The sequence below is a fragment of the Haemaphysalis longicornis genome, unplaced genomic scaffold, assembly GCF_048455015.1.
Source record: "Haemaphysalis longicornis isolate Haplotype H1 unplaced genomic scaffold, Haemaphysalis longicornis Haplotype H1 scaffold_2, whole genome shotgun sequence".
NCBI lineage: Eukaryota > Metazoa > Arthropoda > Arachnida > Ixodida > Ixodidae > Haemaphysalis > Haemaphysalis longicornis.
This window is the reverse complement of record NW_027526295.1, coordinates 215,420,688-215,436,304: the sequence shown is the minus strand read 5'-3', so window position 1 is coordinate 215,436,304 and position 15,617 is coordinate 215,420,688. Positions and strand designations below refer to the sequence as shown.

At 48.0% G+C, this 15,617-nt stretch overlaps 1 protein-coding gene across 1 annotated transcript in view; it reads left to right on the top strand.

Moving 5' to 3' along the window:
- Positions 1 to 7,003, top strand: part of LOC144168501 (chitotriosidase-1-like) — a 61,347-nt gene extending 54,344 nt beyond the window's left edge. Inside the window, exons 7-8 of the mRNA XM_077697471.1 lie at positions 3,637 to 3,759; positions 6,082 to 7,003. Of these exons, the coding sequence (XP_077553597.1) occupies positions 3,637 to 3,759; positions 6,082 to 6,585 (627 nt within the window). The 3' untranslated portion in view covers positions 6,586 to 7,003. The remainder of the gene's footprint in view (positions 1 to 3,636; positions 3,760 to 6,081) is intronic.
- Positions 7,004 to 15,617: the final 8,614 nt, after the last annotated feature.

The window sequence follows — 15,617 nt, the reverse complement described above, 5'->3', positions numbered from 1 at the left end:
TTTTTTCTGCACTTTACGCAGTTCGTCCTTGGGGAGTATCAGAACGGACCATCCGGGTGGGGGACTAACCGTTCGTCCCCTCGCAGTTAGTCCCCAAAGGGACTAATGATTGTGGCAGAGGCCGTTAGTCCCCGAAAGGACGAACTTTTAGTCCTGTTTGCCTAAGAGTGTAGTGACAGTTTTGAAGACAGACGGAACAACCTGATTGTGCGGAGACTTCAAGGTCACCATCAACCGTGTCATCAAGTAGCAGCATTACCCTCTACCGAATGTCTAGGACCTTCTAGCAACGCTGGCAGAATAAAAATTGTTCAGCGAGATTGACTTGTAAAGCGCATACCACCAACTGGAGTTTGGTCTGGAAAGCACGAAAGTTTCGACCATTGATTGATTGATTGTAGGATTTAACGCGCCGACGCAACGCAGGCGATGAGGCGTGCCGTAGTGGAGGGCTCCGGATTAATTTTGACCACCTGGGGATCTTTAACGTGCGCCGAAATCCCGAACACACGGGCGCTTTTGCTTTTCGCCTCCATCAGAAAAGCGGCCGCCGCAGCCGGGAATCGAACCCGCGACCTCCTGCTCAGTAGCACAACGCCTAAGCCACTGAGCTACCGCGGCGGGTAAGTTTTGACCCTGAACCCTCACAAATGACTATACTGTTTCAACAGAATTTTGTATGGTGTGTAGACAGCACCGGACCTTTTCTAACAAGGGATGGATCAAATGCTTCAGGGTTCGGACAACCCTGTCGGCTACCTAGAGGACATCCTTGAGAGCGCACCAGCTGTTGACAGTAACTCAAGGTTGCTTGACAGTGCTGACACGACTTCAGCAACACGGAGTGAGAGTGAGTTGTGATAGTACTTGGGATGCTGCATCGAAGGAGATGACTTACACCCGCACGAGTACAAAGTAGCTGGAAGCGCAGACCCACCAGAGCCGAAGAATGTATCCTAATTTATGCTTGCGCTACGCGGTCACTTTAAAGGGATTCGGAAGGCCGTTGAACCGATTGTATATAGAGTGGCCCATTGCAAATACATAAGGAGCAGTTGTGGAGGAGTGTCCAATTGTCAATTGAAAGTTACCGTGTAGCACAGGTATAAGACCCTTCTTAGGTCTGCTCAGTTACTACGGACGCATCCTGGAGAACGTTCCACAAAGATGAGACGACTGCATGCGCTCCTTTAGAAAGACTCCAAATGGGCCTCGACAGAAGAGTGCGCACAAGTATATCGGGAATCGAAGCAGCTTTCGCTGAAGAGCAAATGTCACGCACATTAAGATCCAAAGAAGCGGCTTAGGCTTGCGTGTAACGCCTCGCCATACGGCATCGGATTTGTCTTATCGCACGTTTTTTTCCCATCAGAATGGCAACAGCAGATCTCATTTGCATAAAGAGCGCGAACTTCAAGTGAGCGGAACTATGCCCAAACCGAGCGCCAAGTTATCAGCATAGTGAGGAAATTCCAGAAATACTTGTAGGGGAGAAAATCGATCACCCTCATAACACATCACAATCTCCAGACATCCATCTTTGGACCCTTTAATTTCAATTTCAATTTATTTCGGACATAAATACATGCATCTAGTTATGTCCACAATGTGTGGTTAACCAAAAGCGGAATACCTGGCTGGCTCTCAGGATGCAGAGATGGGCCGTTAGTTTAATGGAATATGACTAGGACACAGTCTGCATGAAATCAGTGGAGCACGGCAATGCCGACGCATCAAGTTGTCAAGGTTGCCTCGAGATATTCCAAACAGGAGGTGAAAGTGGAGTCGGCGCTTCTCATATTCAGGGTCAATGAACTGCCCATAGCAAGTCGAATTCTCACTAAAAGAACAAAAGAAGATACAATCTTCTCATAGGTTTTGCATTTTCCAGTGCCCAGGTGGCTAAGCCTAACCCAAGTGAAAAAGATGCAACCGTACGGCACGGCTACATCCTTGGACCTGGACAACGTCACCACGCGAACGTAGATTGTGCATACGCTGAAATCGACAGGGAGAAGCTTCTTGTTGTGATAGAGAGCCACTCAAAATGGGGTAGAAGTACTCCCAAATGAGACGACAACGGCTGAGGAGACTTTTACCTTGCTTCGACGACTTTTCGCATCATACGAAATAGCGAAGGAATAGCGAAGGAAGAAACATTGCAATGCAAGTGAAGAATGCAATGAAGTGAAACATATGCCGACAGCTCCCTCTCATCAAGCATCGTACGGCTCTGCGGAACGAGCCGTGCAAACATTTAAGAAGTTTTGGAAGAAATTACAAGGTGACCCGCTCAATGGTATGTCGTCGAAAGAGCAAAGGCTCACAAAATTTTTGCTCATATACCGAACAACATTTCCACGCTGTTGCGGAAAGAACAACGCGGGAACTCTTCGTCAAGAGAAGACTCCGTACACGCTTCGGCCTGTTGAGGCTAGATGTTCAATCTACCGCATCCAGACCAGCAGATTAGGGCATATGACCCGACCGGACGGGCACTTCATGTGTTCAAACCTGAACGCATCGTTGTGAGGCGTTCGGACATGGATGCCAGCGAGGATCCGGGATCGTCAAGGACCTTTGATTTACCACATCATGCAAGCTGGCCGAACGACATTGGTGCACGTGGATCAACTGCTACAGCTGAAGGAATCCCCCAAGGCCACCAGTGCTTCAAACGAACCTGATATCGACTACTTTCGAAGAGCCGGAAGCAAATCGCGGTACATCTCTCGGTGAGACACGACACTTGGAAGATATCCCAAGAGAGACAGAAGGCCGCCTGACCGGCTGCACTTCTGAAATAAAGGGGAGGAGTGTATTGAATCACATTCACTTCCTCTTGCTCAGGCAACCATGATTTGCCGGGGGTGACACCAGCGCGACGCCCCTACGGTGGAAGCGCCAGTTGCTGATCGAGCGGCAGGCCAACTGCCACGTCCGAATACCCTCTATGTAACCTACGCATATAACCCATCATAAACCCAGTTTACTGTCAGTATTTATTTATTCATTTACCCTAAAGGCCCTTATGGGCGTTACATAGGGGTCGCAATGAAAAAAAGAACACATTGCAACATTAAAAACAGCAACACCCAAAAAAATGCGAATAAAAATACATTCATGTCGAAATGCATAGTTTCAAAAAAAGGGTACACAAGAGGCGCACAACAGTTATCCAATTCCTAGTAGTAGTAGTAGTAGTAGTACGAGGAGGAGGAGGAGGAGGAGTAGGAGGAGGAGTCTTTTATTGATCCATAAATTAGAAATGGTTCACTAGTCCGGTATCCAAGTGTCGACCGACCGACCGATGTCCTGGACTCCAGCAGCCGTACTTGTCCGTCTCAAAATTTCTGACAAAACTAATGGTCACACATAAGGTTGCTTTCTTGCCAGAGGAAAACTGTTAAAATATATTTAGAACAGCTCCGGTTACGACCGTACATCATCTCCGTCGTGTGGGCATAGCACAGAAAGCACGCAGGTAACGTGTGATAATTAGCACTTCAACTGCGATGTCAGGATTTTATTGTGGATTGGCTCAGATCATTTAAGAGGGGTACTGATGCATATATAGACAGGTAGTTTTTATGATCGTTCGAAATCATTGACAATCATCGTTTATTTGTTTTTCAGACGTGTAGACGAGTGAAATATTTCAATTGGAAGCGAGAATGGGTAAAATATGCAGCGACGCCATATATTTACTACAAAGATCAATGGGTCAGTTACGATGACGTCGACAGCGTCGACGTCAAGGTAAGCCTGTTAACCCTTTAACCCAACTCCTCTCCTTTTCTTTCTGGAAGCTAAATGAAGCACCGATCTCCCCAAGGGATCTTAAGCCATGTGACCATGTTTTAAATGGCACTGTTTACGTGTCACCAGTTATGCATGCATTTTCGGATACGGAAGCCCCACATTTGGTCGACATCAAAGTGATTTTAGTGGTACAACCTTCACGCACAAAGGAGGAAGATTGAACATTGCAGATTGGAAGATTGCAGATGTTGCAAAGGAAAATGTGGGTGTATGTGCGGGGGGGGGGGGGACGCGGGGGGGGACGGGGGGGTGATTACAACACGTGTACCCTCCGCATATAAAGTGGCCACAAAAAAACCGGGTGAGAAGCTTGTAACATGCTAAAACCAGGGGAGAATTGCACAGGAGAAGCCCATATGCCCTAAACATCGGTGATGACTATAACGATGTGATTGAAATTTGCGTGGCGGCCAATCTCCGGTTTCTGGGCCTCGAAAGGCATAACGTCGGTCTGGACGGGTAATAACGGTTTAAAAGCCTGGCATGAGCAAGCAGCCACACTTTTCAGTTCTATACAGACAGGCCACGCCTCAGCAACTGCTGTATCTCCCCACAAAATCCGTATGACCCTGAAGAGCGCGTGCTGGACGCGATAAAGGACGAATTTAGAGCACAAAGATCCCCTGTATGCCATTGTACAAAACAAGTACGAACCTCATGGGGTTGATATGTTGCTGCAGGTGACGTGTGCAACTTTGATAAGTTTCTGTATACCGCTGTAAGTCTACAGTACCCGGAGGGGCGCTTTGAACACGCACGGTACACTTGGAAAGTGTGATAAATGCATCTGTCCGTTGGAAAGCGCAAGGAATACGTAAGCGATTCAAGCAGACTCCGCAGAGATGAACCGGTGACAGTTACCGTGCGATAAACGTTTCGCTTGCGGTAAAACAAAACTTAAGGTTGTTTACGCAAAAATGTCAACGCTGTGGCTAGTCGGCAATTTTCGGAAGGCACCTGGAGCAGTCTACACCATCGTTCAATCGGGGTTAATTTTTAAATTAATTGCGTTAAGGACAAACAAAAAATAAAGGAAACATGGCGTTAATGCTTAAAGCACAACTGCTTTCAAAACGCAATCCTTTCCTGAGCACGACGCGAATATGCAAAATAAAGCTAAGCGACTTAAGCTTGTACAGTCAACTATCGATAATTCGAGGTCCCTTAATTGGAATTTCCAGTTTATTGGAGGTGATTTGTGGTCCTGGCTATTTCACATACAGTCCAATTGAAGACCCTGCTCGATAATTCGAAGCTAAATCCTAATAGATCGGTTAATTGAAGGTTATTTCGAATAGAAAGGATTGGGGTGACCATCCTTTCAGTACAAAATTCGACATTTTCAAGCGCATTAACACTGTCGTGTCCTGTACTGATTTCCGTTTCATCCCAGCTCGCAAATGAGGTAGCATGTTTCATAAAACGGCAAGTCTATTGACACTCGTGCAAGCGTATGCATCTCGCTTTTTAGGTCCTCCCCCCCTCCCTACGTTTGTTTTTTTTTTTTTTTTTTGTGCAAAGCGCCGTGTGAGCAGAATGGGTGGTTCACGATTCAAGCTTCGATTTTAGAGCTAAATCTCAACTATCATGGCAACACGTGTCGTACGCTCGACTTGAATATGGAAGTCGGGATTTTGATTGGAATCAAGGAAAGAGCTAATTCCGGGAAAGTTCCGGGCTAATGGAAATGTTGTCCTTGTGCTGTTCGCCTAATTGGAGGTTCGGTTACTACGAGTTGCTAGCGGTCCCTGAGAACTTCGCTTTAAAGGGAGTCAACTGGTCGGTTTTTGTGTAAAAGCAGTAGACAGGAATCATGAAAAGCGGAATTACTTGTGGGTTTAACATTCTAACTCCCGGTGAAAGCAATGGGAATAGGGCATGAAAAGTGAGGCAGATACAATGAGTGACTACTTGTTGATAGGGTTTGATACAGAAGACCAACGCAGATGCATACTTTGGGAGACAGAGAGAGAATAAAGTTAGCGATGGTTGAAAATAAATGAGACGGGGAGCCTCATTAAAATGTAATATTAAAAAAAATGCCCATTGGAGTGCCATTTCAGAAAGATCACCAGGCACCGTGCGTGAAGATATGCCTTATTTTCATGCTTCACAGTGCCTACGCACAGCCTCAGTAGACATTCAGTCAAATCAGCGACTGCTGAGAAAAGCTTCAGTTAGTTAATGCTTATGTGCAGAAACACGCTGAACACTGCTTGCCTAGCCCGTCTTACATTTGTTTACCTTGCATGCTTTTAGGCGAAGTGGTTCCGGGCCCACTGGTATGGCGGCATCTTCGTGTGGTCACTGGACGCGGACGACTACTTGGGCAACTGCGTGGGAGAACTCTTCCCTATGGTACAAGCGGCGTGGAAGCCCCTCAAAGGATACCGCCCGCTCGCTTCGAAGGGCGAAGACGTGGATCGCACCACAGGAAGCGACAGGAATGTACGAAAACAAACGCAATCGGAAGCGGTAGGACCGGATAGACGTAAGGTGAACCGGGGACAGCCCAAGAAAAAGCCGCCCGCTAAAGGTAATTGCTTAAGCGAGGAGGACGACACATCAAGCACGCCATGGCTCGACACGATTTCTACTCAGCCTGTCATGTCGACTACCGAATCTTCTACAGAAAAGATTATTCTGGACACAATCTCTACGACTGCTGAGGAAACTCCCACAACTTACACAGACTATGTCATGGACACTACGACTTCGGAAACGAGAGTCCCAAGGTGCCCGATATGCCCATGCACATGCTGAGCGGAGACTTGTACCACCCAGAGCCTCAGGCACAGCAAGAAAAATTAAATTACTGCCACTATACCCGCGCTCCCAAGACACAACAGCAAGAACAAAGCAATCGCACAAATCCCAGGTACCAGTTTGAACCTCTGGAAAGGCGGTGTCGTGTCCATGAGGAAAAATGTGTCGTTAGAAGCCAAGAACCAAGCTTTTAAACTGATATGCCAGTACAATATGTCGAACAGTTTGGCAGTGCTACCACATTTAGGAATTACAATGGAACTAAGGGCACACGAAGGGACCTATTTCTGACACCAGCAGCGTTCACCTAGACGTCGTGTAGTAAGGGCCAAGCTTAGGGCGACGAGGCATGGGGCGTTTCTTCATGCTAACTTCCAGTCGGCGCCATTATAGAAAAGAGAATACTAACCGAAGTACCGACAATAAAGACTCTAAAGTGCGAAGTTTTTCGGCTGAATTATTTTTAAGGCTGCCTGCCTCGTTAGTTGCTGTTCAAGCTGGTGGTTTGGCTGGCGCACGAGCACAGGGAAACCTCGCAGAGGGATGCCGTCCTCACGCGCGTAGGAACCGAAGCTGCACTGTAGCTTTCCCCCGCGGCGCTCGGGCGTGACTCGTGTCGCCAGACGTCGAATGCGCAATACAGCTGGTACAAGCATGGCTTTTGTAACTCGTCGCGAGTAGGCGCCTTACAACGCGGCTTTGGAAACACGTCGCGGGGTGGCTCGCTCTGTAGCTTGTTGATACCAGCGGTGCAGTTTTGAAAGGCCTAGTAGCGATCACGTTAATAAACTTTTTAATTTGGGTCCCACACGTAAGACCACCAAAGGCGAACAGCGGTCACCGAACGAGTTCAAAATTTTTGGGCAAACGCTCGTTCCACGGCGCCCTCTGCTACTCTTGGAGCTTCACCGTAAAGACCGTGGGCACGCGTACATTGTACATACTTTAATAATGGAGAGTTTATTTCTCTCTAGGGACCAATGATGACACCACGCAGAAAACTTGACCGAGCTTCGAAGCACAACCACGCAGAAAACTCGACTGAGTATCCAAGCATAACCACGCACAAACTAAGCAGAACCAATAATAAAATAGGTTGGGTGGGGGGAGCTTCGGTGTTCGCGCAGTCTTCGCGCCAGAGAGCGTTTATTTTTCCGCAGGGAACAGATGATGGGTACGATTAGATGAGATATTGAGTTGGAATTTATTTCCTTTTCTGTCGCAATAAGAATGTTTACAATACAAGATTTCAGATTTTAGATGATGAGGAAAGTTGGATAGATGAACGTAAAAAGGTTCACTTCACGGATGAAGTCTGGGCGGGAACAATGATGGTACCCCTGCATCCACGGAATGTAAGCGGATGCGTAGTCTACGCGGAGGCTCGTATCCGCGAGGTGTCGAATCCTCGGTGGACCCAAGGTGAGTCAGGACCACAGAAAATGTTGGAGGTCGGCTTCTGCATCGCTGTTGGGGCATACTGGGCACCCGGGGCTTGAAAAAGAACCTCGCAAGAGAGTCCGCTGGCGTGCTTCAGCAGTAGCAAGGGCCACCCCCACCCGAATCCTCCTATAAGCGCAAGCTCGTCGGCACGGGTGAGACCCGGGGGGAGGGTGGCAGCACACGGTGGAATGAAAACACGTGTATAGAGCCGCAGGCGTTCTTTTTTGTTTGTAATATGCATTTATTATTCTTAATTACACTTCATGCCTTGACCTTTGTCATTGCCGGAGGGGGATATGGGGGAAGAGAGAAGGGGGGAGCGGGCATTCCGATTAAATGTGATCTTGTATGGCTGCTCCTCGAACGTATACGAGAAAAGAGTGGATGATAATCTTCCTACGTTCTGTAGACTTCGGGATGGGTCCCCTCCCTCCGCGTTTGTGGCCTGACTTGATGCGGGATGAGAGCTTGGGCGTGGGTTCTCTGGTACTGCAAGGCAGCGTAGCTCCATAGCAGATAGTTAAAGGGGCACTGACACAAAATTTTGAAGGCGAGATAACTTCGGAGATAGATTGGTGGGAACACATATACATCATCTGCAAAATATCAGCGGCGAATACAGCCTAGAACATATTTAAAATCAATTTTAAAGTGTGCGAAACGCAACCGAGCAGTCAACAGAGGACCACGCGCCATCGACATCCCCAGGATATTGTGTAAATAAACAACATCGAAACACGTCACGAGTTTGTGTTTGCCGCTTCCGCACTGCCGGCGTTTTACGCCGGCTCGCCCGGCTCGCCGCTCCAATCGGAGGGCCGGAGGGCGGAGCTTCTGCTCTCGAAAACGAACGACCCGATCGTTGGCGGCGGAGGCGCCGTGATCAGTGATTTCGTCAGCTCATCGGGCAGCTGGCCACGACCAAAGTTCTACAGCGATTCGAGGCACTCTGTTTTATTACTGTTTATTACCATTGGATGCGAAAACGCGCCGGAGGCACGAAAAGCCTACTGAGCTACCCGCACGTTCGCTGTGCAGGCGGCGGCCACGGCCGCGAAGTGGCCCAGGCCGGCGCAGGTAGCTCGAGTGATAGCTTGTTACCGCTGCACGAAATTGTCCCCAAGTCCCGACCATGGCGGCTTACATGAGAAAGGAGTTAATGATGCGATGGCGGGTTGCATTAGAAATTGTCATCTGCACCGCTTACGAGAGCGGCACTCGAATATCCGCCGCAGTGCTAAGCCGAACACATCTGTAGACGGACCTGTAGGCAGACCGGCCGGCTGCTCCCAGCGCGCGTCTTGCCACCCACCTTCTCGAGCGTCGCGCGTCGTTCTTTAGCCGCGGTAGCATTTGCACTCGCAGCGCCTGCGTCACATCCACGGTCACTTTTTAATTAGGCGCTTCACGAGATCAGTACGTGGGGGTATTCGCAGAAACTGCCGTCGATGCGGATTCGACAGTGCTACGGCGGCTCTGCTCTGTGATATCCCTCCGACGGTCACGTGGTCAGCTTTGTTCACACAAAATCCACAAAATCCAACGTTTCGCGGCACTCGCTGAAACCGAAACTGCGACTGGCCGCATTGAAAATGCCTCTAATTAAACAACCGTCGCACGCTGAAGCAAATGAGGTTTCTACAGGTTATAAGTAGGTCACTAGCTACTTATCGCAACAAAAAAAAAAAAACAAGATGCAAAATTTTTGTGTCAGTGCCCCTTTAAGGTCAGCGACTGGTTGGCTGTCTGGGGATCCACACTGTTTGGAGATACCATCTCCGGGGTGTAGACTAAAGCGTGCCATGATGTGCGGCGTTAAAGCAGTGTTCGCCCAAATACGTCGGAGTCTGACCGTTGCCCACCGGTTATACGCCTCGAGCGCGGCCTGTAGGGGCGCCACTGAAATCCCCCTAGCGGCCCGTTTCGAAAGCAGGCGCGGGAGTCCCCGGCCCGCTCCCCCCTGTCGCCGTTGCTTTCGGGGCTCTTTCAAGACAGCGATTTACCGTTTGTCCGCGTTCGAAATACCGAATAACGTGGAGCGGGCACTCTGTTTGCAAGCGTGGTGTGTTCACGAGAGTATAAACGTTTATGACGCGATCTTAGTGAGATCTATATGAGCGCCGGGCGTGTGTCACAGGCTGGCGTCCCGAAGCCAGCATTTGCATGCACCTGATTGCAATTCCGCTGCCCTGAAATTTAGTAGCAGTGTCTCGGTAAGCAGTGTTTCCTCCGATGGTCATGTTGCGGCCATACACACTATGATGTAAATCGACTTATGATGTAAATTACAAAATCCAGCGGAGCGCTCCACTCATACCTGACAGCACGCAAGTTACGCCTGCCAATATCACATATCAGATAGTGATCAGTACCATGAACAATCCAATGCGGCATAAATTTCAGAAACGGTACCAAAGAAGTATGATGGATAATGCAAAATTACACTCCGGAGTCAGCACACGACGACAAATTTAATGCTGTGTCGTCTTGTGCCGAGGTGAGGGCTCGCAAAGATTCATCTGTTACATTTATCCTCCACGAGAAGCGCGAAGATGGGCTTATAGAGTAATCCGCGTCCGTGACCAAACTCTTCTTCGAAACATCGTCATATGACACAGGGAGACTGCAGAATCTAGCATAATCCGAAATCAGAGACCCTTATCAGATACGACACTGTTCCAACAAGCCCGTGTGTACGAGACTTCGGCGCACGTTAAGGATCTCCAGGTGGTCAAAATTAATCCGGAGCCCTCCACTACGGCGTGCCTCGTCGTCTCCGTTGCGTCGGCGCGTTAAAACCTGCAATCAATCAATCAACTCTTCCAACGACACGTCGTATCGCTTGTGAACTGCCTACCCTGTATTCTTCAAAAAATGCGTCCGCTGAGTGATCAGCCGTTCGTTGAAGGTGAAAAACAAACGAAAAGTGAACACACAGCTTGTGTGTGTGATTACTAAAACGTTCATTCGTTGATTTCGCCACGAATTTGTAAGCAACGATAGCTGAGCGTCGTCCTCCTCCTCCCCCCCCTCCCCCCAATGTCTAGCGAAATAGTGCATTTCGCATCTAGTTGGTCTGGTAAATACTACCTTGCTCAAACAAACGTCTTTAGCATTTCAGAGGCTGCACTCGGTTTTTTTGTTCATTCCTGTACGACTATTCTATTTATTCCTGACTTGCAGACCATTCATTTTCCCGTGGTTTTGGTTCTTACTATAAGGCATGAGTGGGCACAAATCGGACAATGCACAGCCTTTGACTGTACTTAACATTTCCGCGTGGCTTATATTCCCATAAAAGGCACACGTTTTTGTCAGCGATTGGATTATCACATCCCCAAAACATTTTTCTACGACGTACATATTCGAAGCAAAGCCGCATTGGTTGTCTGCGCTGCAAAACGAACCAACCACTTACAGTGCCAATATCACGTCTAAATGAGGCGACAATAATAGAATTCACTTGTGCTGACGTGTTCGAAGGTGACCTCGGTGATATGCTGCTGCCGTCGCCGACGCCCGCAAGAGGCCAAGAAGCGCGCAGAACCGCCTCCCCGGGTAGCTCTTGTTGGCGTTAGGGCGCTCTACCAAGAGACGCAGCTGTTTTTTTTAAGTGCCCTAAACGTGCAGTTAGCTTACAGACGTCACCATAACAAGTTGTTTAGTGCGCGGAAAGGCAAAGAGAAGCGAAAGAGAACCAAAACACTGCATGACCGCCTATCAGCCACGCAGCGCTAATCCCGCAAACGCCGCGGAGAAGCGGCGGCAGGCGGCGCAGCGATCGCGAATCTCGAGGCGTATAATAAGATGGGATAGGGTCATTTTCTTCACGTAAACGAAGTCGAAGCGCTCCACGTCGCTCAGCACGTGCTTTGGCAATAGCTTCCTCGTGGTCATAGTCTAGGTCATTCCCTTCCTCTTCCAACTCGTCGGGAAAAAGCTCCAGGGATGGAGGTGTTGACGCTTGGAAAGCGGCGAAGTCTTTCGTCAGTCACGACGGAGACTTTTGGCGATTTTCAGGGTTAAAAAGCCCCCCCCCCCCCCCCTCCCCGTGCTGCTTTGTGTGCCCCCTCGTAGTCCGCTATCCCGTTATGGCCAGGGACCCAACGAATCGTAATTGTGCGGCTGACCTGTCGAAGATCTCGTGCAACTGCACGAATTCTTGCGACCGTCCGGCGGCGCGTGTTATTTTTTCCGCATTCTCTCACGGCTTCCTTGGAGTCCGTATAGAGTAGGAAAGTGGTTGGTGCCTCAGTCAGTGGGGTTTGTGGCGTCAATTCTGTGTGCTTCTTATGTCGCTAGTAAAATGGCCCTCAGTTCTGCTTCCTTTACAGCTGGGGTATACCACAGAGAGCTTCGGCTCCTTTATTTTTAGTCTTGTCGCAGTACCAGGCGATGGCTTCCTGATTGTTTTTAAGAGCTGGGTCAGTGTTCTTTTCTTGTCAGGAAAATAGAGTGGCGTCATCCAGCACTAGCGGGGAACGACAAAGGCTGCTATAGCTGGGTTTCCTAGTCTTCCTTGCAGGGAGCTGGCCGTATGTCAAGCAGAGTTCATGAAGCCTGGATATACCGATGAATTGGGGCCGCAGGTTGGCGAACACTCTGGGCGATTGAAGGGCTACCAGTGATCAACCGAAGTAAGTGAACAATGTCTGCGCCGGGCTGTAAAGAGATTCTTTTATAGGGAGAAGAGATTTTTAATAGTAAGAAGTTTTGCACATGTAGAATGATGATGGAGTTTCTGGGACCTTAAATCAGGACGTCTAGTTGGGGGCTGTTTCGCTAGTAGAATGAATGGCGGTGGCTATCAAAGTATCTTGAGTAGTAATGCTGGCATAGAATACAGTGGGGCCGTGTGGAAGCAAGGTTGTGATCGTTTTCGGTGATGAGTTGTTGTAGGTTATACGCCGAATCAGTGGACTACGGGCGACGAAGGTCAGTTGGCTTGCTGCCACTCAACTACATGTACCGAGAATGGGGAGAATTCGCTGCTGGGGAGGGGGGGGGGTAGTTGTGCGTGAGAGACTGTGTAAGCTATTAGTGCCCGCGCGAAATCACACAATGCGTCTTTCAGTTGGCGAGCTTGACGACGTTGATGAACAAGTTCTTCCAACGTTTCCAGTTGGGCATGTTCCTGTAGAGCAAGTTCAGGAGTGATGCTTGAAATAGCAGTAATACCTCTGATAGCCTCTCTTTGTTTGCGTCTAAACGATCCCATCGATGCCGGACAAATGGTCGATCTTAAACTAGTAGTTCGCACAGAACAGACGCAAAAGACAGAAATGACAAAAGCGCTGTCTCATGAATTTTTTCTGTGTTCGTAGTTTGTAACACGCTAGCGACACTTGGTTACGAGTTCATTGTTACCTTTAGTTACTTAAAACAGATTTAAGTGATTTAACGTTGTTGCCCGTCAGAGTCGGTAGTGTTATGTTTATAATTGGGCGAGTGGTTCGGCATATTGCGTTTATGCTACCGGCCTGCGTTTTTTTGGACGTTACCGAATGCGTTAAAGAACTTGAAAATTCAAAATTTCAAATAATTTTGGTAATTTATGGGGCATGGTGTTCATTTTACAATGGTTGTGGCTCTAAAAGAAACACAAAATGTATGAGAATAAACAACCTAAAGCCGTTACACTCAACGGGAACGCTGTCCAGTGCTCAGCATTCATTCGCCAAAAGATTTGGGGCGTCCTCTCATGAATAGTTTGAGTATCAGTCTGGCGTTGATACCAAAATTAGTCAAGACAGAGCGCTGCAGACTATGAAAGCCTATAAAGAGACACTGGATTGGGTTTTCATCAATTTGGGTAATTAATGCCTAAATTCGACTTTTTATCCTATGTTATATTATTGTGTACTTCTTTGGGGCCTAACAACGGCAACTTCCGTGGCAACGGCGTGGCGCAAAGATCCTTGTCAACACTTTGCATATAAGTACCCTGTGCCTGTGTGACTGACATCAGCTTCGTGACGCGAGAGCCAGATTCGATCCCGACCAAGGCAAGCGGTTTTCTTTTAGAAACCTCTGTTCGGGTGCGTGATGCCGTGTTACTGCGGTGGCTAGATACCGTGACCCTGGACGAGATACAAGAAAAAGCCGGGCCCCTAATGTACTCCACACCGCTACAAAAACACCGCCTGGGGCCGAAAAAATTCTTCACGTGGGTGACCGACGCGTCACATGCCAGATAATACTTACTCTTGCGAAGTGCGCGGTCCTATATGGGGTGGAAAATTAATGTCGGTGGGGACCACGTCTCATTAACTTTTCTCCGAGACTGATGAACACGCAGTCACATAGAAAGAGATGGGAGAAGGAAGGGAAATATAAATGTACCGAGCAAAGAGTGAGATATGGAACTTGAGATGTATAAGAGCGAGTGTCTCTCTGACGTGCGACACAATTCAACACCCCTATAGTAACACGTTCGGGCAATGCGATTGTTTCTTGAGCAAGCGAAGAATTTTGAATAGATACTAAAGAAGCCAGATAACACTAAACAAAAACACCGAAGCTGCTCCTTTGAATTTCGTCTTGTTTTAATGCTTTTTTTAAACTTTGATCAACATATCAGTTCATTTCACATTTGCGACGGGTTTCTGAATCTCTCTGCCGAAAAAACAGGTGCTTCTAAGGTTCGGTGTTGAGACACTTCCCGAGTTAACGGTACTGAGAACAGCGCTGTTTTCTACAGCCAGAAGAATGGGTGCGTTACGATTGGCTTGAGCCACCTCTTTAAATCGAACAACCGTAGAAATTAAAAATTATTGCGAATGTTGATTTTTATTTCGATCCAAAACCTTATCTGGATTCTTATTCCATCTTACCTCGAATCAGTTACTGTCCCAAAATGACAGTTATTGATAAGAATCATCCTACAGTAGTTATCTGAATCAAGAAAAATTTTAAAAATTCAAGCCTAGGCTTGCAATACAGGTAAGCGGCTAAAGGTGCTGGACTGGAGGGGACCGCCCTCTAAATTTAGCAGCGAGGTGCCGCCGTCGCTATTTGTGGTCTATTTCTCATGTGTAGATACTCCACCAGTGTCATGTGTGCAGAGCATTAATCGCGAGAAGGACGGCACATGTGTTGCTAATTTCACGGACATCGAAACGTACAAGCAATTGTGAATTCTCCCATCTCCTTGTCTATTATACACGCCACAAATCTTTAATACAAAACACGCAGACTGAAATAGTGCCTTGTTGTGTGGGCATCGTTCCCTTGCTATACAGAAAACAAGTAGAATGGTTGTCGTTCACATACCAAAAGCAGGGGTAACAGTGTTAGATTTCCACAACTCCCGAACTCAGAAAAGTATTTCTTTCTTGAGATACGTGGCGGTCCGTGCATGCGCCAAGACACTGACAGTCGACCTATGCCCCACTCCCCTGACTCCACGAACAGTAGTTTGCACTTTGGCGTGTTCTTTGGTACACATTTTGTGTTCCCATTTCATTTTTCCGTGAATGTACGCCCCCGCATTAGCTTTGAAGTATTCATATAAGCATTCGCGGTTGTGCGGAGTAATATCGGTGAAACAAAACAGGGCAAAACAGCAAAATACACGTGACAGGCAA